The 24417-nt window shown below is 42.5% G+C and overlaps 2 protein-coding genes across 2 annotated transcripts in view; one reads left to right on the top strand and one right to left on the bottom strand.

Annotated features, from left to right (window-relative positions):
- Positions 1-4723, bottom strand: part of LOC136886383 (1,5-anhydro-D-fructose reductase) — a 112306-nt gene extending 107583 nt beyond the window's left edge. Inside the window, exons 1-2 of the mRNA XM_067159151.1 lie at positions 4554-4723; positions 860-1021 (exon numbers count right to left, since the gene is read on the bottom strand). Coding sequence (XP_067015252.1) covers positions 860-1021; positions 4554-4631 — 240 coding nt within the window. The 5' untranslated portion in view covers positions 4632-4723. The remainder of the gene's footprint in view (positions 1-859; positions 1022-4553) is intronic.
- Positions 4724-20861: 16138 nt separating this feature from the next.
- Positions 20862-24417, top strand: part of LOC136885953 (uncharacterized) — an 83191-nt gene continuing 79635 nt past the window's right edge. Inside the window, exon 1 of the mRNA XM_067158652.2 lies at positions 20862-20993. Within this exon, the coding sequence (XP_067014753.1) occupies positions 20938-20993 (56 nt within the window). The 5' untranslated portion in view covers positions 20862-20937. The remainder of the gene's footprint in view (positions 20994-24417) is intronic.

The following is a 24417-nucleotide window of genomic DNA, read 5'->3' as shown; positions in this document are numbered from 1 at the left end:
AATCTTCTCATATTTATTTTCATATAGGTATATATACTGATGTGTGTTCCAAAAATACTGAACATATAGAAAAAATAAATCTGGCTTTAATGGGTTTGCCATTTCATTCCAAACAAGTTCAGTTCTCCTTAACATGTCATTTAAGCATGGCAATAAATAAAACATAGGGACAGGCAATGTGGGTGAAGTTGACATAAGGGATAATGTTTTGCTCACGGAAAACTTTACAAGGCCCTCTCGCAGATCAAGTCGTGTTGATATCAGGAGATAACGACTACAAGGAAAACTATCACTGCAAATTCAAAACTGCGAAGCCACGGCCGGTTATTTCTAGAGTTCTACCACACTAATTTTAATTTTTATATCATTCAAATGCTCTGGATTACAAAAAAGAAAAAATGTCAAAGTGGCAGGCTTATTTGAAAAACCCACTGGAAAAGTGTAAAAACCAGTAACTCCTAAACTATTTGATCCCCCAACCTAGGAAACCAGTGACGTCTCAAAATACTTGCTGCATACTCCTTTAAAAGGTATGTTAAACTGATCTGAAGAAAACTATTAAAAGGGCTACCTCCGGCAGCAGAACCAAGCAAGCATCAGGAAGGATATGAGCTATAAGTCTGTATACTTTCAGCTACGTCTGGAGCAGGATGCAATTCACTTTAAAGAAACAATAACACGAGAAAAATTCATAAAAATCATGCAAATTACTTTCATATTTATAAAATTTTAAAAATGCTCAAAAGAGAATTGACACGTCTTACCTTCAACCAGAAGAAATTGCCAATAACTGCTTTCCATGCAAGGAACCTCACTGCTTGTAAAGAATAGATGAACAAACACAGACGAGGGGACTCACCTTGCTAGTGATGAAGACATCCTCCCGCTTGATGACACCCTCTTCTATTTTATCTCTGATACCAGCACCCACTTCTGCTTCATTCTCGTAGACAGCAGCACCATCAAAGTGGCGATATCCTGCATCCACAGCATACTTCACGGCCTGGCGAGTCTCCTTTGCCTGCACAAAGAAACATCCATCTTACTACAAGAGTGCAACATAATTATGCTATACAAACAAGAAGCTGCATTGCAGCAAATAAAATTTCAGAGAGTCAGAATAAACTGGACTATTCACCAACCATTGTTGTTCATAATTATCAGAGATGGATTTAGTGTGTGTGCGAGGAATACCCATCCCCCTCCTATTCTGGCAGAGTCTTCTGTACATTGTGTTACTCAAACTGGCTTAAATCTTTTGACCAGTATGTAACAAAATGTCATCTGCAAAACTGAACACAATTTGTTTGGAATGTGAGTGCCAAAAGTGAATTCCCAGAACAGTTCATGAATACTTTGTACTTCATCATTTTCAAGCTCCAGTTTTCTGGGTGTCAAAAATCAAATCAAAATCTCTTTATTTGCAAATGAGGTGTCTACCTCGGTGGCAAATGGTACACTAAAATACATTATTGTCAAACACTAAATATTAAATTAACAAGAGAACAAAATTTTCCTATAAACAATATTATACAATTTACGCTAACAATTTTTTCTATTCAACACACAGCTCATCCTTAATAAATTTATATTGTTTACAAAATTCTACTTATAATATCTCCTGTACTATTTACAAATATAGTCAACTCATATACAGTATGTGGAATTACTTCAAATGATACTGTACAACTGGTATAAGATTAAAATTTACATTGCATTTATTTACTTTTTCTTTTCTTTACCCATTCTGGAACCTAAGTAGCATAACGACTTGCTGCGTCTTAACCAGAGCCCCTTTTACCACCACTTTTCAGAGTTCCTGAAGGGCCTTCACAGCTACTGTAGCGGTCCCAGGGCCCTCGAAGTCCCCACTGTACTTCACCCCTATAGGCAGTCCCCTACTTTGGCTGTCCAAACTCCTTAGACCAGGGGATGGAATTAATTTATTCACACACATTTTTTTATTTACAATAACCTGCACTAGTCGATTGCCCTCTAACACTTTATTTATTTTCTCTGTTGCTGTTTATTCTCTTTTTGAATATCTGTACAGATTTTGGAAAAGGATCAAACACTACCCCTGGTAAACTGTTCCACTCCTTCACACCCTTCCCAATGAATGAAAATTTACCCCAGTCGCTTCTGCTAAAATTCCTTCTAATTTTATACTTGTGGTCAGTCCTGCCGATATAATTATTTTCCAACTGAAGCCTCTCACGGATTTCTCCCCATGCTACTTCTCCTGTATAGGCTCTATATAATCCTATAAGTCTAGTTTTCTCCCTTCTCTTACTTGAAGTTTCCCACCCTAGTTCCTTTAACATTTCTGATGCACTACTCTTTCTCCTGAAATCCCCTGTTACAAATCTTGCTGCTTTCCTCTGCACACTATCTATTTCTTTTATTAGGTATTCTTGGTGAGGATCCCAAACACTGTTAGCATATTCCAATAATGGACGAACCATACTCAAGTAACTTTTTTCTTTTAATTCTTTGTTGCATCCTTTAAGTAGCCTCATTATGACATGTAACGATCTGTATGCTTTCCCAACAATGTCATCCACATGACCCTTCCAGTGCAAATTACTTTAAAATCTCACAGCTAAGTATTTGCACTTGCCATCTTTTGGGATAACTACCTCATCCAAAGTATATTCAAATTCAGTTTTAAAGCTCCTGTTTGTAAAAGTTGTAACAGTTGATTTGCCTCCATTAACCTTCATATTATTTTCTTCAACCCATTGTTGGATACTTTCAAGGTCCCTTTGTAATTTTGAACAATCCTCAATGTTGTTTATTTCTCTATAAACAATTATGTCATCTGCATACAATCTTATTTTCGATGTTATATCGTTCCCTAAATCATTTGCGTATATTAAGAAAAGTAACGGACCGATTATACTACCCTGTGCAATTCCCTTCCAGACTTTCTCTTCCTGAGATACATTATTTCCTACTTTGACTTTCTGAACCCTTGAATTTAGAAATGTTTTTATCCAACGTATAACCCTTACGTCCAATCCTATTCCCTCCAATTTCTTTAATAATATTCCATGTTCCACTCTATCAAAGGCTTTGGAAAGATCTATGGCTATGCAATCTAACTGACCTCCTGAATCCAGTTGATCTGATATGTCCTGCTGAAATCCCACCAGTTGTGCCTCACAAGAAAATTTCTTTCTAAATCCATACTGGCTCCTCATGAACCAATTTTTATCATCACATATCCCCCTGATGTACTTTGATATTAAACTCTCCAGTATTTTACAAACTATACTGGTCAGGCTGATTGGTCTGTAGTTCTCTGGTTTCCTTTTATCACCCTTTCCTTTATAAATTGGTATTATTATAGATTCCTTCCATTCCTTTGGTATTACACTATTATTTATGACATAGTCAAAGAGAAATTTTAAATAAGGCACTATGTACCACCCCATTGTCTTTAATACCTCCCCAGTAATTTGATCGCTTCCTGCTCCTTTTCCTTGCTGAAGCAGTTGGATTTCTCTGAAAATATCTTCATTTGTGAATGAGAAGCTTCTTGTTTCCCTCTCTCTCTCTCCCTCTCTATCTTCTGTTTCGGTTTCCAACTCTTGACAATCATCTACTGAATCTCTAAATTCCCTACTAAATAGGTTTGCTTTCTCAGTATCTGTTAAAAAGTGTTCACCCCCTTCTCCCACCATTGTAGGAATTTGGATTCCTTTTCCTTTTTGATTCCTGATATATGAATACAGCTTTTTCCATTTCCCTTTGTGGTCATTACCCTCTTGAAGTATGCCATTCATATAATTCTCTTTTACTTCGTTTTTCAGTCTATTCAGTTCCCTCATTAGCTGTTTTCTAGTTTCTCTACTCTCCCTACCCTCTTTAGTGTACAAGCACTCAAATTCCTGTTCTATGTCCTCCTTGCTGACCTCTAATTACGCGGTGTCGATGGCCTCCTTACTGAACTCTCCCCTTTCACGTAACATGCATAAAGGAAAAATGTTAAAGGTACATAATCAAGAAACACAACGGTTAACATTACATGACAGAACAATATTGTTCGTTAAAAGCCATCGCATATCCGTACTTCTTTTACTTATAACCTACAACAATATTCAAGACTGACAAGAGGGACTGTAAAAGAGCTAGCTAGGCCTCTGTGAGAAAAAAAATCTCAACCTAGTGGGGAATTTCGGGCACTTACGAAGTTACTTATACAGAATTGAAGACCAAATAGGCCCTACAATATTAACTTACACAACATTACGAAAATTTGGCCAAGAGGCATTACCTTGAGAGTCCCCAAACCTGAGACGGGACGCAGATTCCTTACTTTGATACACCGGTCAACAACATTCGTCAACTACTACACTAGAAGCATGGTAGATACATATCAATCAACAAATCGAACAGTTATTTCGACCGTTTTGACCATTTTCTTTAGCATCTTTTCCAACCAAGTCCTGTCTTGAAGGTTAATAACGAAAACGACAATAGGTGTAACCATTTTTTTCTTTTACCACATTATTTCGCTAAAGAGTGCTAAGAATAGAGATAATCAGTACCTGATACGTTCCAAGTCCTAAAACAGGGCATAAATAACCATTATTGAATTTAATACTAGGCGTAGTCGGCATTTCCATAATCACATATACATAAAACTAGACATAACAGCTAAGAATAGCCTGAACAAAACCTGGAAAGAACATAGTAAAAATCAAAGAAACTGTGTAAAAATAACCTATTTCAAAGCAAGGACGATGCACGTTGGCTGACCGCTGACCCACCGAAAAATTTCGAATATCGGCCCTGTATCGATAAAAGAGGGTATCGATAGAAACGGCCGTACTGTGACCATGCGCTGCCTACGGCCACTGCCATTGGATGAAGATAGAGCAGGCAGTGCCTACGACATACACAAGGCCGGGAAATACAGCACGTAGGGATGGGTCGTTCATGAACGAACTGACTCTTTTGAACGACTCATTGGAGAGAACTAGCTCAGACTCTTGTAAGAGCTAGCTCCCTCCTTGCTCCTTATATATATATATACACTGACTGACAGAGCAAATGCAACACCAAGAAGGAGTGGTTCGAAAGGGATGAAAGTTGGGGAAAAACCAGAGACGGCACGGACGAATAATTGATGTTTATTTCAAACCGATATGCAGGTTACACAATGCGCACGGCATCGACTCAGTAGGATGTAGGACCACCGCGAGCGGCGATGCACGCAGAAACACGTCGAGGTACAGAGTCAATAAGAGTGCGGATGGTGTCCTGAGGGGTGGTTCTCCAATGTCTGTCAACCATTTGCCACAGTTGGTCGTCCGTACGAGGCTGGGGCAGAGTTTGCAAACGGCGTCCAATGAGATCCCACACGTGTTCGATTGGTGAGAGATCCGGAGAGTACGCTGGCCACGGAAGCATCTGTACACCTCGTAGAGCCTGTTGGGAGATGCGAGCAGTGTGTGGGCGGGCATTATCCTGCTGAAACAGAGCATTGGGCAGCCCCTGAAGGTACGGGAGTGCCACCGGCCGCAGCACATGCTGCACGTAGCGGTGGGCATTTAACGTGCCTTGAATACGCACTAGAGGTGACGTGGAATCATACGCAATAGCGCCCCAAACCATGATGCCGCGTTGTCTAGCGGTAGGGCGCTCCACAGTTACTGCCGGATTTGACCTTTCTCCACGCCGACGCCACACTCGTCTGCGGTGACTATCACTGACAGTCACTGACAGAACAGAAGCGTGACTCATCGGAGAACACGACGTTCCGCCATTCCCTCATCCAAGTCGCTCTAGCCCGGCACCATGCCAGGCGTGCACGTCTATGCTGTAGAGTCAATGGTAATCTTCTGAGCGGCCGCCGGGAGTGCAGGCCTCCTTCAACCAATCGACGGGAAATTGTTCTGGTCGATATTGGAACAGCCAGGGTGTCTTGCACATGCTGAAGAATGGCGGTTGACGTGGCGTGCGGGGCTGCCACCGCTTGGCGGCGGATGCGCCGATCCTCGCGTGCTGACGTCACTCGGGCTGCGCCTGGACCCCTCGCACGTGCTACATGTCCCTGCGCCAACCATCTTCACCACAGGCGCTGCACCCTGGACACATCCCTATGGGTATCGGCTGCGATTTGACGAAGCGACCAACCTGCCCTTCTCAGCCCGATCACCATACCCCTCGTAAAGTCGTCTGTCTGCTGGAAATGCCTCCGTTGACGGCGGCCTGGCATTCTTAGCTATACACGTGTCCTGTGGCACACGACAACACGTTCTACAATGACTGTCGGCTGAGAAATCACGGTACGAAGTGGCCCATTCGCCAACGCCGTGTCCCATTTATCGTTCGCTACGTGCGCAGCACAGCGGCGCATTTCACATCATAAGCATACCTCAGTGACGTCAGTCTACCCTGCAATTGGCATAAGTTCTGACCACTCCTTCTTGGTGTTGCATTGCAGTGCAGTGTTTTGTTATTATCTTTACGCTGTTCTTGGAATGTGCATAACTTCGACTGGAATGTTTTGTTATATTTACGCTGTTTTGGAGTGCAGTTAATTTTAAGTGGAACGTTTTATTATTATGATTACACTAGTGTTGGTTTTCAATATATTAGAGGTAATTTTCGCACATTTCCGTACGCATTTCCGTCGCATTAACACAGAATCTGATCTACGTATACGTGAAATATTTTAGGTGTGTGTGTTTGTTTATATCGTATGGTTCAAAATCGGCAACACTGTCTAAGAAACGTCAGGGCCGGACAGCCAGCGGCTCGACTGTAGTGATGGGTAGCTCGTGAATGAGTCGTTCAAAATGAACGCTTCACTCCTATGAAGTGTGAACTAACCACTCGTTTTCAATGAACTGGTAGTTCAAACACTTCACAGTTCTCACACTTCATATCAATTACAGTTCTCAAACTTCATATCATACACAACTCATTCGATTCGGCTGTCGCTCGCTCACGCTCTCTCTCTTCCCTACTCTGACTAGTTACGTAATTCATTTCCTCCTTGACCCCCAGTCCCATCCTACCTGTCAACAGTGTTATTACGCCATTAATGATAATATACGAAGACACGGACAACCCGACAGAGTGACCACAACAGACATGCAAATAAAATGCGTACCTTGTGAATCTGGAAGTAAAAAATGCGCTGAATCCACAGTCGAAAGAGTATCTTGCTTGCAGGAGTGTTCATCTCACACAACACTTATGGTACCGGTAATTAATTAAACAAAACTGCACGTGGGGAATAGACTAATTAAATAAAAATATAAACATGAACGGACTTTGTATCACTTCTTATAAGTAAAGAATGCCTTGAATCCACAGCCTAAAATGTATCATCCTTGTATGAATGTTTATCACATAAACAAAATTTCACTTTGGAGAATGTCCGACTAGTTGACTGAATGGTCAGTGTACTGGCCTTCGGTTCACAGGGTCCCGGGTTCGATTCCCGGCGGGAATTCATTGGTTAATTCCAATGGCCCGGGGGCTGGGTGTTTGTGCTGTCCCCAACATCCCTGCAACTCACACATCACACTATCCTCCACCACAATAACACGCAGTTACCTACACATGGCAGACGCCGCCCACCCTCAACGGAGGGTCTGCCTTACAAGGGGCTGCACTGTGCTAGAAATAGCCACTCGAAATTAATACTTTGGAGAATAGACTAATGCAGGATGTTAAAGGGTTTATTGTGTCACCTATTCAATACATTATAAATTTTTAAACGCTTAGGAATTTATTATTAAATCCATTTGAGACATGTTTCGCCCTTCATTGAGGGCATCATCAGTTATAGTACCTCCTCAAGGCTTAAATCGGGTCTTGATTAGTAAATAAATTGTAAACATTAAGATACATTACAATGGGAAAGTCACAGTTAAACAATATAAGTTTATAGACACAGTAGTCGGCACCAATGCGTAAAATCACTGGGTATTTTAGCAGAGTCCAGCAGTGTAATTAAATTTAAAAAAATCAAAATGAACGGACTTTATATCACTTTTAAAGACCTGAAGCTGGAATCGCCTCTCCTAAAGTGCTGTAAGTACGACGATTTAGCTCTTCCACTAGCTTCTCGGCCATCTGTTTCACATCACCACGAATATCAGAGTTATTGGCAAATCTGTAACACCATCTTTTCAATGACCGAATGAGGAGTATAACTTTTGACGCATTGCTCATTTCCTCAGTACAATCTTTGAAAACTTTCACCACTTCGCACACTTGTGTTATGCTTGCAATGTCGTCTGCAGAAGCGGTTGTATTGACAATGGATGAGTGGACTTCAATTAAAAATGAGAGCTACTTGTTAGTGACAGTACACTATATGAAAGGTGGTGGTGGTGGTTATTGTTTTAAAAGAAAATACAACCAGGCAACTGTCCTCTATTAAAACTTATCAGAGAGAAAAAGAACTGAAGTGATCCGACACTTCGAAAAATGAAGGTATCGGCCAAAGGAAGACAAGGGCCACGAAGGGCGTGGAAGTGAGACTTTCTAGGCCTCGAATGCTCTAATAACGTCGGAGTCGGAAAAGAACACGAGCTGAGCAAGGGAGGTCGAATAGGATAGATGAAAGTGAGGAACCTGGCACAAGTAAGTGGAAGCAATGCCAGGACTCAACTAAGGGCCCCGTAGTCACCAACCCACGCTCCAAAGTTCAGAGCCCCTCGGCCCCTTCTAGTCGCCTCTTACGACAGGCAAGGGATACCGTGGGTGTTATTCTATCTCTCCCGCCCACAGGAGATTCATCAAGGTAGATAAATAGACATTTATGGTAGTGGTAGTCATTTTCATTCTATTTCGGATTGAATTTTTAAGAGGAAAAATGTTATGATATGATGAATAATGTTGGTAACCCTGGTGTTTTCTGCCAGAGTACAGCTAAACAAGGTATCACGTGGCAGATAAAGACACTGTTGAGTGCATCATGCGAATAAGATGACCCTAGATTTAATGTATTTCCTTCGTAATATAAGACAGGTCTCCCTATTTATCTTTTCCCTGTCCCTATCAACCATCATCTAGATGCTGTAAGCAGGTAAGCCATTTGGTCCATAATTACATAGCTCTGCCATCTGTTGGCAATATTATTAAGTATTGTGAAGCTTTATTGAGTGAGATACTGTGAACGAAGTCAAATACAGTAGAGACAATACACGACACTGAGCGAGATATCGAGGGACAGCTATTGGAGCTCACTCTAGCGGATAGACCTGAACGGTACTGATTTTGTCATAAGAGCATGTGCATTTTTATGTGAAGTTTTTGGTGTTATTTATGCGTTCTCAATGAGTTGACATAATTAAATAGTAGCGTGTGTCATTCCTTGATATCTCCTCTCAACATGAGGGGAAAGGTATGTGCTGTATTTGGCTGCAGTAATTACGAAGTAGAGAAAAATGCGCGGTCGTTCTTCAGGTTCCCTCGTGACAAGAACATGTAAGTAATATTGTGTTTGCATATATATTCTTCCAGTGACAGAGATTTTTATAGTACTTCATAATCTTCTGATCTGCTCGACCCATGTTTTAACGGGCTTAAAATATAATACGCATATTTTATTGTATAGTGCAGCAGTTAACCTTCAATACCGATGTGTTGTTGTAGGTGTGATCTGTGGGTTTTGAAATGTCACAGAAGCGATTTGGATAAAGTGTACAAGAAAGAAGGGACGTTACGCTTATATAAGAATTATAAGATCTGTTCAGATCATTTCCAGGCCAGCGACTTTAAAAATCCTCGACTATACAGCCAAGGGTATGTTACATTTTTACTCTAATTGTACGTAAATATTCCTCAAGGAATCACTATCGACAACATTTTCAAACTTTTCTTTCTTTTATCCCTCTTCTCAGATTAAAGCCGGGATTTTATAGATTTTCTTTCTGTTAGTAGGCTTCATGTTAGGAGGAAAATTGTCCAGCTATTAAATGTTAATTCATTGCATCATATGTGTAAGGAATGTGCCGATATTTTTATTGACAAATGTCTTAATGTGATGATACAATGTTTTTAAATGAGGAAAAAGACAAATCCAACCGTAAGATTTCAGGCAGGTATGCTAAAGCTAAAAAATGCAATGCATAAATGAAAGATCAAGCCATTTCACAGCAGTCCATTTCACACCTTGTTTATATGTCTAATTTCAGTCTTTAAATAATAACCTTTTAAATAATTCTTCATTCATTTATCCAGAATTGCTTTAGCAACTTCAACGTTAATATCTCAATACCACTTTCTTTCTAGACGTAATTTATTTATCCATTTCCGTATATACATTTCCACTGATATTTGAATTTAGCGCGATTTGTTCAGGTCAAGTCACTAGGAGCGCCACCGTCGAATTGTCTCCCATTTTAGCAAGGCGAAATCCGTAAGTTTTGTGTATTGTGTCTACTGTATTTGACGAAGTCGCTGCTGAACGACATACGACATCAGGCTTGATTACTTCATGAACGAACTACTTCATTTGAACAGTTCACAGTAAAGAGTGTGAATGAGTGAAGTAGTTCATAGGAATGAACTGGTTCGACCCATCGCTAGCCTGTGCTTTCTTCCCTTGCTGTGGAGGAACTACCGCTAGGAGCGGTTGCGCGCGCATGTTCCAAGGTCGAAAAACATCGCTCTTTCAAATGAAAATAATTCCGTTGTCCTCAGAATTACGGTTTTCGCTGCTAGAAACTTTTGGCATAACCTTCGAATTTACAGAAGAATGGAAAGAGAAGTTGTAGCTGAGCTGGGAAAATATAAATTTGGCTTCAGAAGAAATGTAGGAACACGTGAAGCAATCCTAATTTTACGTCTGATGTTAGAGGATCGAATTAAGAACAAGCACACGCACATGGCGTTTGTAGATTTAGAAAAGGTATTCGATAATATTGATTGGACCAAGCTATTTAAGATTCTGAACGTGATTGGGATCAGGTACCGAGAACGAAGAATGATCTACAATCTGTATAAAAATCAGTCTGCAGTGATAAGAATCGAGGGCTTTGAAAAAGAAACAGCAATCCAGAAAGGAATGAGGCAAGGCTGCAGTTTGTCCCCCCTCCTTTTCAATGTTTACATATAAGAGGCAGTAAAAGAAATCAAAGAGGAATTTGGAAAGGGAATCACAATCCAAGGAGAGGAAATCAAAACCTTGAGATTTGCCGATGATATTTTTATTTTATCTGAGACTGTAGAAGATCTCGAGAAGCTGCTGAATGATAAGGACGAAGTCTTGGCTAAGGAGTACAATATGAAAATAAATAAGTCCGAAAGAAAAGTAATGGAGTGCAGTCGAACGAAGGCAGGTGATGCAGGAAATATTAGATTAGGAAATGAAGTCTTAAAGGAAGTAGATGAATATTGTTATTTGGGTAGTAAAATAACTAACGATGGCAGAAGTAAGGAGGACATAAAATGCAGATTAGCACAAGTAAGGAAGAGCTTTCTTGAGAAAAGAAATTTGCTCACTTGGAACATTGATATAGGAATTAGAAAGATGTTTCTGAAGACTTTCGTGTGGAGCATGGCATTGTATAGAAGTGAAACATGGACGGTAACTAGCTCGGAAATTAAGTGAATAGGGGAGAGAGGGGCAATGGGACGCGTCGGGTAATGGGACGCACCCCTCTAAATCCCCTCCCATGGTAGTAAGCATTCTGTAATCTGCTGCAATATAATGAGGAGTCACCATAACGTTGATGTGAGCAGAATGTCAGCCTGAGTTGCATGCGTTTCTTGTGCTGTGCAGAAATATTCGTTTTGTTACATCATCTTACATCAGAAGAGATGAATTTATATTAATGTACGTACTAAACTGTCCGCTTTTTTCTCGAAAGTCCTCAGTTTTCTTAACGTGAAATGCGATATCTTGTAATACACACGTGATTTCCATTTTTCCTTCATCGGTTATTAAATGGCAGGACAGAAGGTGTGAAGGTGTCTAGAGGGGTAATCGTACGCGCTGCGTCTCATTACCCCTTCAGCGCGTACAATTCTGTTCTCGCCTTCTTCAGTTGGCTAAGCTGTTTTAGGGCATGGCGATTGTCGTGTTGTCTATGAATTTGCGGACAGGAACAATCTTTCTAACAATTTTAACAACACTACTAAATTAGCTGGCCGCAAGGTTTCTTGACAAGAAACCCAGAACTCAGTCTGCGGAAACACGAAGCTACTAGCGTAAGCAGAATTTTATCATTTAATAAGACAGAAGTTGACAGACTTTATCACAACCCCTTGACTGTCAGTGATAAACGTAAGTTTCCTACATCACGTATTTATAACGTTGACGAAACCAGCATTTCGACCGTCCAGAATCCACCTCCAATAATTGCTCGCGAAGGTCAAAAGCAAGTAGGGACAGCGACTGTACGTTTCATATACCAGCCATGTTTACACTGAGGATGTCCATTGCAATAACACGTGGAGTATTTACGTGTTCTCCAAGTCAGGATAAATGAATGAGGACGTGGCTCAAGCAATCATCAGGGAACAATCCAACTCATCTTTTCGAGTCACACATCACTTTCCCTTTAATTTCTGCAAGGAATACGGAATTGTTTTTGTATCAATTCCTCTCCTGTCCCTATCAGAGCATTAACATTTTGTGCGAAAACACAAAAGTCTAAGCCTAAGCAGCACTCAGAAATTTTGACAGCAACACCTAGAAAATCAATATTAGAGGAGTTAGAAAAGAAGAGAGAGAAACGAGTACACAATGGTCAAGAACACTCAAGTTGCAAATTCAAGAAAATGAAGAAGACAAAGAAGGTACTTTTTCAAGACAACAACAGTTCGTCAGATGTCCGACTCGTTGGCTGAATGGTCAGCGTCCTGGCCTTCGGTTCAGAGGGTCCCGGGTTCGATTCCCGACCGGGTCGGGGATTTTAATCGCTTCTGATTAATTCTTCTGGCTCGGGGACTGGGTGAATATGTCCGTCCCAACACTCTCCTCATCATCTTCAGACAACATACTACACTACCAACCACCACAGAAACACGCAATAGTGCTTACATCCCTCCATAGAGGGTTGGCGTCAGGAAGGGCATCCGGCCGTAAAACAGGGCCAAATCCACATGTGCGACACAGTTCGCACCCGCGACCCCACAGGTGTGGGAAAAGCGGCAGGAAAAGAAGAAAGAAGAAGAACAGTTCGTCAGATGATATATGTGACGACGAAGTTTGTCAACATGATCATAATGATGATTACACGGAAGAAATGATGTCTGGGTTGGCACGGAGGAATACCACCAACGATGTTTGGTGAAAGACCCCACATAGGTGGGTAATGGTACGCAAAACCAATTTCCACATTTTGGTAGAATACTCGGGAACATTACTACTTCTGTACTTGTATTCCACACTCCGTATTCCTAACTATATTTCCTATCATACTGGAGTATTGTAGAAATTTTGGATCCAACGTAGTACCTTATACAGGTGTTTTGCCTTAGATGCGTGCAATTGCCCCTCTCTCCCCGAAGCTTTTGAAATGTGGTGTTAGAGAAGAATCCTGAAGGTGAGATGGATAGATCACAAATGAAGAGATACTGAATCGAATCGGTGAGAGGAGATCGATTTGGCTAAATTTGACGAGAAGAAGAGATAGAATTATAGGACACATCTTGAGACACCCAGGACTTGTTCAGTTGGTTTTTGAAGGAAGTGTAGGCGGTAAGAACAGTAGGGGTAGACCAAGGTATGATTATGACAAGCAGATGTAGGATGCAATAAGGTGAGCACAGGATAGGGTGGAATGGAGCGCTGCATCAAACCAGTCTATGGACTGATACTCCAACAACACCACCTGAGGACACATTATTTTTCTGAAAGGCTTTTCTGAATGGACTGTGTTAAAATTCATAACTCTAAAAACAACATTTACATTTTGTCTGTACATTATAAAAATGGTAATTTGGTTACAATAAAGAGACCTTTTGATATCATGTTTAAGACCTTAGAGACCATTGGTTCAAATACTGTCTGTGAACTAATATATGATTTTTTTTTTGCTAGGGGCTTTACGTCGCTCCGACACAGATAGGTCTTATGGCGACGATGGGATAGGAAAGGCCTAGGAGTTTGAAGGAAGCGGCCGTGGCCTTAATTAACGTACAGCCTTAGCATTTGCCTGGTGTGAAAATAGGAAACCACGGAAAACCATCTTCAGGGCTGCCGATAGTGGGATTCAAACCTACTATCTCCCGGATGCAAGCTCACAGCCGCACGCCTCAACGCGCACGGCTAACTCGCCCGGTCTAAGGTATGATGGCGGTGATTTTTGCTTTAAGTGGTGTCTTTTAACACAAATTAGAGGTTTGTCCTGGAGCGGTTAAGAATTGCTACAGTCCAACCCATTAGAAATTTGAAAGCCACCCCCCCCCCCCCTCCCGCCGGGAAGAGGGGTTTGTTTACAGTTGCTGGTACCGGTGCAATTTAATGCTCCTCACCCAGCCGTTTAGTAAAAATTTAGTATTTAGCGGAAAATACATAATGGATTAGTATGTTTTTAGTGGTTATTTAGTTATTAGTTAAAGGCAAAATTAGAGATTAATAAAAAGTGCTGACTATGGTCACCCATCCAGTGAGTGACCAAGCCCGATGTTGCTTAACTGTGTTAAAAGTTTGAATTTGTTTTAGCTAATAATTACATGTCAATTATTTAGTGAAGTTAAATGGATCAAGTCCAGCTATTCACTTAATGGGACGGCTGACACAGAATTTAGTGTTTCTGATATGTGGTAGCATTGGCATGGTTACCCATTCAAGTACTGACCACGCCCAAAATTTACTTTTGTTGGGTATGGGAGCTTATCTGGACTGTTCGCAGAGGCTAACATTTTAGTAAACTGTTGTGTTTACAATTTAATGAGAGCGTGCAGATGTTAATTTGAAGAAAAAAAAAAAACAGCATTATTTATCGGCATTTGCGTTCGAGCCTCGTTCCGAGACCAGTGCTTCACCTAGAGCAGGGCCTCTCACGGTGCAAGAGACGACTTCGCTTGTTTGACCAGAGTGCAATAGCGCTGTCTCCCTCTTCCTCACTTGCTCCGTAGCGCTCCAAATCCGATCCGAGTAGCCCAGAGACGAAGTGATGGTGTGCACACAGGAACGTGTGAGTTTTGGGCGTTTGAGAGTTTAGTGGGCAGTGAGGCTAGAAGGCAGCGGTTTACAAAAGGAAGCGAGATTCTCATGTTTTCTTGGCGGGATGATTACTTGGTGGGTGGTTTAGTGCAGGATAAGTGTTGGTTTTTTTTTTTTTTTTTTTTTTTTTTTTGCGAGTTGTTTTACGTCTCACCGACACAGATAGGTCTTACGGCGACGATGGGACAGGAAAGGACTAGGAGTGGGAAGGAAGCGGCCGTGGCCTTAATTAAGGTACAGCCCCAGCATTTGCCTGGTGTGAAAATGGGAACCGACAGTGGGGTTCGAACCTACTATCTCCCGAATACGATAAATTGTGTATTGGGCAGGATGGGTAGTGGGGGGATGAGTTCGGGTGAAAGTAACTTTAGGAGGGTGGTTGTGTCTTGACTGGGCAGGTGCGGGGGGAGGGGGGGGGTTGTTGTCCGAGGATGGTGGTAGGCCCGCTACACGTTCGAGTATAACGTCTGGACCCTAGGCGATATCCAAAGAAGAAACCAAGGAAGGGTTTCTTGTTGACACAGAATTTAGAACTGTTTACTTTATATTTAAAAATCCTATGACAACACTAAAGGAGATTTTCATTTCTTCATCTTTAACTTTGCTGACATGTCCAGTTACAATCGGGATAACTTGGTTCCATCTTTCTCTGGCAGTGATACCGTATGCGTTTCTAAAACAACTTTGTAGTGCACGAGATCCTCATTTTCGGTGTGAACAGAAGAGCAAGTTGCTCCACGCCTCCCGTCTCATTTTATAGCAAAATGATTACCACCAACTGGTGCGCTGAACTTAAGGGGATGGAATTTCTGTATTATAAAAGAATGTAGTTAAAATTGCGGCTGGCAGCCCCCTTCGGTATTTCCTGGAGGACATGAGCGAATCTGGTGTCTCTGTGTACACTCCTCCATCATCAGACTTACCGCAAACACTGTGTTGTAGGAGCAGAATTTCGTGTGTTCGAACCTTGCCTGCGAGGAGCTACTGTGTAACTGAGCGAAAGGTGAGGCCCACAGCATGAGCCTGTTCATTTTCAAGTGTTGATTGGGTCATCCTACATAACAGTTACTTGAAGAAGACAGTCGATAATTAGGTAGCGACATCAAATAAGTGTTTTTTTCTGATGGTATAACGTCTCACGAACACATCTGGCGACACGGATGTAGGGGTTGTAGCCTTAATTAAGGTACAGCCCCACCATTTGCCTGGAAACCATGGACTGCCGACGGTGGATTCGAACGGACCATCTTCCGAATGCGACCCTAACTGCAGGCCAAATCGCTCGGTTATAAGATAATTTGTTGGGGGATTATGATTTTCTATCAAAGATTAATTTTGAATATTTCACACGGACTATTAATTTCCAGGAAACATTTTGTAAAAGCAGCAGCAGCACCACCAGTGGAAAGTGGTGCAGTGCGGCGCGAGACAAACCGGAAGTGCCAGGGGGGTCAACGTATCCTCCCTGAAATCGATAAGGACCGCTCACAGATGTACCACCTGAAACTGTCCACCTAATCGATAACACAGTTAAAACTGCACACAAGTTCGTAAATATTGTTGCACTTCCAACTTCGTGCTGATGGGCATCACATTCATATTTTCTTTACATTCTGGCACTTAACCTGATCAAGGCAAATAGCTCAGTGTCTGGAGATGGGAGCGCTAACCGTCAGGTATCGGGTACAAGTTACACTTTGTGTCCTGCTGTAAGGCGAAAAGCAGCGATAGAATGGAACTTGTGGGCGTTGATTTAATAATTCCAGGTCCAAAGGAACCTTACCTCAAGCACTTAAAAGGAAGCCCTTGATAATAATTTCGTGTGGCTATTTGCAGCCCTTGTAAGGAAGACCCTCCGATATGTAGGTAACTGCGTGTTATTGTGGGATGTTGGGGACAGCACAAACACCCAACCCCCGAGCCATTCGAATTAACCAATGCAGGTCAAAATCCCCGACGCGGCCGGGAACCGAAGGCCAGTACGCTGACTATTCAGCCAACTCGTGTCCTCATCCTGACCCACATACCATTCTTAAATTTCTGGCAGTACCGGTAATCGAACCCAGGCCCCCCTTACGCTGCACAAGACCATGAGAACTCAATACGAAACGAATATTTTTATTTCGTTTTTTTTAAATTATGAGCCATGAAGAACAGTAGGAGCCTACTGCAAGAATTTGATTGAATTCTTATTCGTTTCCTTCTAAGAAAAGCGAGCAAGTTCACATGAAAAACAAGAGAATACGGTAACTGTGCTGTAGCTTCCTAATGTGTTCATTAGAGCGGTTCGGTGGTCAGTCTCGTGTCAGCACTCCGGCATCTCTGTCTCCCAGAAAGTAGTTATTGGGCCGTAAAACCAATAATAATCCAGTCCTTGCAACCCGTGCGACGTTTGCGTAGTAGGTTATTTTAAGTGGAAGCACACTAACTACTTTCACAGGTGCCGGAGTGTTGTCTCGCAGTGCCGGTACATCTACCGACAGAGCGACTGAGCTGCTCAGCCCGACAACACGGCTCCATGCCTAAATGGTTAGCGTGCTGGCCTTTGGTCACACAGGTCCCGGGTTCGATGCCCGGCAGGCTCGGGAATTTTAACCATCATTGGTTAATTTCGCTGGCACTGGGGCTGGGTGTATGTGTCGTCTTCATCATCATTTCATCCTCATCACGACACGCGTCAAATCAAAAGATGTGCAGCTGGCGAGCCGAACTTGTCCTCGGACACTCCCGGCACAAAAAGCCATACGCCATTTCATTTGTCCTGAGAAACGGAAATATTACGAGGTATGACAAGGAATTGTTCATTTCGTCTTTCTATGACTATGATAAGGTTGCGTAATAATGTGCTATATTTTCTTTGTATTTTAACAGAAAAGAATCAGTAGCTACATTGTGAAGGCAGTAATGTCAAAACCAAACCCCATGGCGCAACAGTCCCGATGGGCCATGGCGTACCAAGCGACCGCTGCTCAGCCCGAAGGCCTGCAGACTATGAGGTGTCGTGTGGTCAACACGAGGAATCCTGTCGGCCGTTATTCTTGGCTTCCTACACCGGGGCCGCCATTTCACCGATTGTAATCACGTAGGCTGAGTGGTTCGAACCAGCCCTCGGTTCCAGGTAAACGTCCCTGATCTGGCTGGGAATCAAACCCGGGGCCTCTGCGCAAGAGGCAGGCACGCTCCTGGCGAAGGCAGTGATGTACTGCCGGGTATTTCACATTGTGTAGGAAAGGCAGAACTGTTTTAAAAAAATGCCCATTTTTGTAGTGGTATTGGATAAAATTATGTACAGTATAAGTTTTCTGAAAAAATACGTCGATCTGAAAAAAAGGGGGAAACATTTGTAAGGCCTTTTGTAGAGTTCTTCCGAAAGAAATGAGTTCAAATGATTTCCATTTATTGGCAAGGCCTAGGTTCGAGGGGTGAGATAGTGCTAGTGTGAACATGTGGTGGACTCCACCTGGACTGAGAGATGGGATGCTCTTTACGCACAGTCCCGTTGTGCGCGGAGCCAATGAACGAGGCTGCCCGACTTGTGATATGTGTCGGCCATTGACTCTACTCTCTCGTCAACTACACAATGGAGCACTGGGCATCAAGTGTATATTTAAGCTGAGTAATAATAATAATAATAATAAATGTATTGGCTTTAAGTCCCACGGGACTGAGCCAGCTCAAGCATATAGTAGGCTATTTATATTGATGCAAAATGCGAGTTATAAAAGGAAAATGTTCATGACTGTCTTGTCACTTGTCAAAAAACTGCTCGATTAAAGTTTTCAGAAGAAAAATCAGTGGTTTCGCATTAATGTAGCATTTTATCAAAACACAAAATGTTTGCAGGTCGTAGTAAATGAAAACACGGAAGTACAGCGTCCTTTGTTTCTTCTTCCGAGCCCCCGCGAACTCGTCTCAGGCTCCTGCGATCCGACCTCCCTTTGGCAACTCTCGTCCTCTTCCGACCTTCCCTTTCTTCATTCCTCGAAGTGTCGAATCTCTTATTAGTATCCATCTTTCTTCTTCCTCCACACTTCGCACCTGTCAGCTGAAAAGATTGGAGATCATCTTTGTCCTTTAGAGTTTTCATGCTTATCATCGTCTCCTCCTTGTGTTTTGAGGCTGATATCTCCATGCCATGGGTTTAACGTCACACAGAAGACAGTCCAGTATTTACCTGGTGTGAAAATTGGAAACCACGGAAAAGAATTTAGTGACCTCGACTTGGCGGTGAATCTCTGATCTCACGCAGGTCCACATCGCTCCTCGTGATGGCGTTCGTGAAAAGCAGTTAGTTGAAGAGATCGTAAAGCAAGAAGAGGTACGGATGCTAATAACAAGTGACCACCTCCAAGAACAATCACAGTTTAAAATCGTTTGAAGAGAAACTACTATTTCTGAAGAGGAGAGAAAGAATGACGAGCTTTTGGGAAGAGAAGAGAAGAGAAGAGAAGAGAAGAGAAGAGAAGAGAAGAGAAGAGAAGAGAAGAGAAGAGAAGAGAAGAGAGTTGGCCAAATTCGGAAAATAATAATAATAATAATAATAATAATAATAGTTTTACGTTCGACAAACGGAGACGTCACAGGTGTTCTTTAACGTACTACAGATTATAGAGACGTGAGTCTCACCCGGCCATAGACTGAAGTATTGTACACACAAGTTCGGCTTTGTTTTTGTTTCAGATTTCGAGGATGAAAGGAATTTAAAACAGCACATCAATTCGTAAACCTTCATTGTTTCAAAAGGAGACATGGCGAACATAGCACCGTGCTTAGCCGGTTCGAGTCTCGTTGCCGGCGGCGTGCTATACAATGCCTAGTCGCCACCTGTCCGCAGTATTCATACGGAGTGAGGCATGGGCGCCCATATGACAGGCTTTTTTTGGGGGGTGGGGGGGAGGGTAGACCTGGGGTTATGTAGTATTCTTAATATTTTGGAAGATGAATGGCGACTTGTATTGCGCGGTAGAATAACACCCACGGTATCCCCTGCCTGTTAGTGGGGGGCGGTACTACCACTTCTACGCAATACCGACTTTGAAATTATTTTCTTAAAAGAAAAACACCTGACTACATTAGTTTTTTCCTTTCCCTGAGAGCTAGGGGAGGCCGCGGCCCCCCTTGTCCCCGAACATGGGCGCCCTTTGAGTGAGCCATATGACGCTGTTGATGGAGACGTTAAGCCTTGGTGTAGGCTACGTGCCGGCACAGCGTTTCACCCTCCCCCTATCATCTCATTAACGTCTCTGATGACGTAGAGAAACGAAACACATACTTAGTTTTAATAAGGTGTTGCAGATTGCCCTTCATTTCATTCTTGGCAGCTTAAGTCTTCAACTTCACAGACACACCAGGCGAACTACGCCAAGGGGTAAGAGAAGAACCTTGTCTATCAGGTTCGCTGCACTACACTCAGTTTTGAGCCAAACTATTCGAAGTGCAGGTAAATGAGTGTACATCATGGCTCCAAGCCGGAAAAACCAAGTCAAATTCAAGAATGGAATTTCAAACAGAGCATTTCACCATGACATTCAGAAGTGCTTGTTACCTGTCTTCATCTGAAATACTTCGTTATTCTGGAGCTAAAACAATCAATCGTAAATTAATTTCGTCGTCATTCTTCTTGTTACAGTCGGGCGACATCCCTTGTGCGCATGCGCCGGGCAGGTCGAGAGAGGCTCTTCAACTGTACGGCTTCAGTCGGAGCGAAGTAGCAGAGGGCTGCGGCCGGAGATAACTGTGCTGCGGGTGAATGGTCTGAAACACGTGTGTGCTATGGGAGTGTGACAAACATGAAGGAACATCGAGTTAAAGCCCTCAGGGTGACCACCACCAACAGCATTAAGAGGTAAGTGACCTTGTGCTAACGGGACACGCTCCTCTCAGTGGGAAATCGCATTTTCATTTTCAAATTAGAATTCAGCCACATTTTCAGTGTGCGTCAAATAATTGAAAAATGCCACGAGTTTCTAGATTTATAAAATGGATTATTGGTAGCTAATTACAGGCAATCGGGCTGCTCGAAGTAGTCACATGGGTTACACAGCTGGCAAGGAGGGATTCTGTCGTAAGGCGACTTTATCTGTCCTGAGAACCTCCAATCTAATATTTTGGTAGCCTGTAAAGTGCTGTCAGTAAGAAAGACTGGGACAGCTAATACTGTTTTCAGACTGGGCGTGGATATCTTATTCATAAGTTAAAAGTCACACACAGGTAGTCACGGGATCTACAGATTTACAATCCGAACTCCTCGGATGTGTATAACAGAACTACTGAGTACGCAGCCTCGCAGCTGCGGATCATTAGCGATTAAATTACACTTATTTCGTTCTGCTAAGAAATAACCTACCGGTACTTATATTTCAGCGTGAAGGCTCCAGGTGCGCTCAACTTGGCGACCACGGGGCCCTTCCACTTGTGCCAGGCTGCTCCTATCCGACCTCCATTGGTCAACTCTTGTTCTTTTCCGACCCCGACCTCTATTAGAGCACTCGAGGCCTAGAGAGTCCTTCGTGGCCCTTGACTTCCTTTGGCCGATACCTTCATTTTTCGAAGCGTTGGATCCCTTCCATTTTTTTCTGTCTGATTAGTGTTATATAGAGGATGGTTGCCTAGTTATACAATAATCACCAGCTTTCAGCGTGAAGATGGAAAAGATCTGAGTATGGAGATAATTTATCTCTTGTGCCAAGACATATCCGACCCCGTAGAGAAACGGGAGAAGGGTTGGACAAACAGAGTATTTTAATCCACATCGTAGTGTCCACCACCGAGTGAAGAGATCGAGTCACGTTCGTAGCCTGAAGATGGTTTTCCATTTTAAAGCGAGGAAAATGTTGGGGCTGTAGCTTCATTCCTCGTAATGAGCCTTCAGTGAAGACCGTGGATGGTGATGGTGGTACAACTGGGCAGGACACTCATCAGAGGGAAGGGATCCGATACTTCAAAAAATTAAGGCATCGGCCAAAGGAAGAAGTGCTCTAATACCGTCGGGGTCGGAAAAACAAGAGTTGACCAAGGGAGCTCGGATAGGATGAGCCTGGCAAAAGTGGAAGAAACGTCAGGACTCAGCTAAGGGTCCCGTGGTCGCCAACCCACGCTCCACAGTTGAGAGCCTCTGGGGATACCCGCCTACAGGGGGAGCTGATCGAGAAAACTACAGGGCTATCATCTCATTGAACTTTTACTCCAGAGGGAGAGGGAATGAAAACATCGCAGTTAGGTCTTTGGTGACGATCGGACTAAGACCGGAACCTCCTCCAGGCCCGCCGAATGCAAGCTCACAACTACTCGCTCGGTGACGGGGCCCTTCCCTTTCTCTCCGTACTTTAAAAAACCCTTGTGTTTTACGGGAACAACTTGAGTACTACACACCAAACAAACAGCTCCCACACTGAGCTTAAAGACTGTACATGGAACCCCTTTAAGTTGATAAAAATATTTGTGCTACATTTCTCTGACTTGCAAAGCCAAGTGCTGTGAGCTCAAGCGTTACTGGTTCATTGATGCTCTTTGCCAAGTTCACTAAACGCTCCGTCTGTTGACGTTTCGTTACAGAAAATACCAAGTGCAACACAAACAGGCTGCCAAATTACTGAATTCATTTGAAAGGGCTAAATTCACGAATACACATACAATAGAAAGAAAACATTCCACATTCACAAGTTCACGGACTGGTCACTATTCCCTGTGAGGTTTTTGACCTTGTACGGCTTGTGCGACTCTTTTCGAACATTTCGGCGTTGTGACATGTTTTACTAGAACATTTAGCCCCGCGTCTTTTATGACCGTGAGTTGGACAGATATGTCTTCTTCATTTAGACAGTATTAAGTCCCTGTTTTACGTCCGACTCGTTTGGGAATGGTCAGCGACTCAGCGTACTGATGATAATTTCTTGATGCAAATCATATTTTTTTCAATGTAAATTATACGAAGATCCCCGTAAAAAAATCTTCAGAAATGAATGAAGTTACATATTCCATTTGCATCAAGTATCTCTTGTTTATTATATCAACCTACTACTACAATAAATAGTGTAATCAATCTTTTTCTTGATCAAGCTAATCTTATAATTTAGTGTTATAACGTGTCCAAATATGAAGCTAAAAGAACAGATCACCTTCAGTAATATGTCTTATTTCATATCTGTATGTATTTACTATGAGAGAAATGTAATTACTCTAGTGTGCGATTTATTTATGTTTATGCACTTAGGTAACTCAAAATATACCGAGATATAAAGGCTACCCTAATGAGCAAAATATGGAACGAGCCCACTCAGTATCGAAGAAGAATAATAAGAAGAAGAATGGTTAATTTCCTTGACTTGACGACTGGAGCACAACATACGAACTAATCCGCACTAATTCCTAACCCAACGAAATTGGGAAATGGCCCAGAAGCTCCAATGCACTGTGCAATCGCAATGAGTCAGTTCTCTCTGAAGGAAGGTCCATCAATAGTGTTTGCTACTATTTAGTCTACATCGGAAGAGTTGAGTAAGTGAATGCTATGCTATCACAATCCATAGTCTTCTTAGCGGCGTCTCAATGCATAACCTTCTTCAGAGTGTGCTGCTGTAAACAGCTGCCTTCTTTATTTCGTATATTGTAAGCTAAATGCATAGCCTTCTTGACGGTAGCTTCATCCGCAGTCTCAGTATACAACCATTGTACTGCTGTAAACAGCTGCCTTCTTTATTTCGTATATTGTAAGCTAACTGCATAGCCTTCTTGACGGTAGCTTCATCCGCAGTCTCAGTATACAAGCAGTGTGCTGCTGTAAACAGCTGCCTTCTTTATTTCGTATATTGTAAGCTAACTGCATAGCCTTCTTGACGGTAGCTTCATCCGCAGTCTCAGCATACAAGCAGTGTGCTGCTGTAAACAGCTGCCTTCTTTATTTCGTATATTGTAAGCTAACTGCATAGCCTTCTTGACGGTAGCTTCATCCGCAGTCTCAGTATACAAGCAGTGTGCTGCTGTAAACAGCTGCCTTCTTTATTTCGTATATTGTAAGCTAACTGCATAGCCTTCTTGACGGTAGCTTCATCCGCAGTCTCAGCATACAAGCAGTGTGCTGCTGTAAACAGCTGCCTTCTTTATTTCGTATATTGTAAGCTAACTGCATAGCCTTCTTGACGGTAGCTTCATCCGCAGTCTCAGTATACAAGCAGTGTGCTGCTGTAAACAGCTGCCTTCTTTATTTCGTATATTGTAAGCTAAATGCATAGCCTTCTTGACGGTAGCTTCATCCGCAGTCTCAGCATACA

The sequence above is a fragment of the Anabrus simplex genome, chromosome X (genome assembly GCF_040414725.1).
Source record: "Anabrus simplex isolate iqAnaSimp1 chromosome X, ASM4041472v1, whole genome shotgun sequence".
Lineage (NCBI taxonomy): Eukaryota > Metazoa > Arthropoda > Insecta > Orthoptera > Tettigoniidae > Anabrus > Anabrus simplex.
The sequence above is the reverse complement of the archived record's forward strand: the minus strand, read 5'-3'. Positions and strand labels throughout refer to the sequence as shown.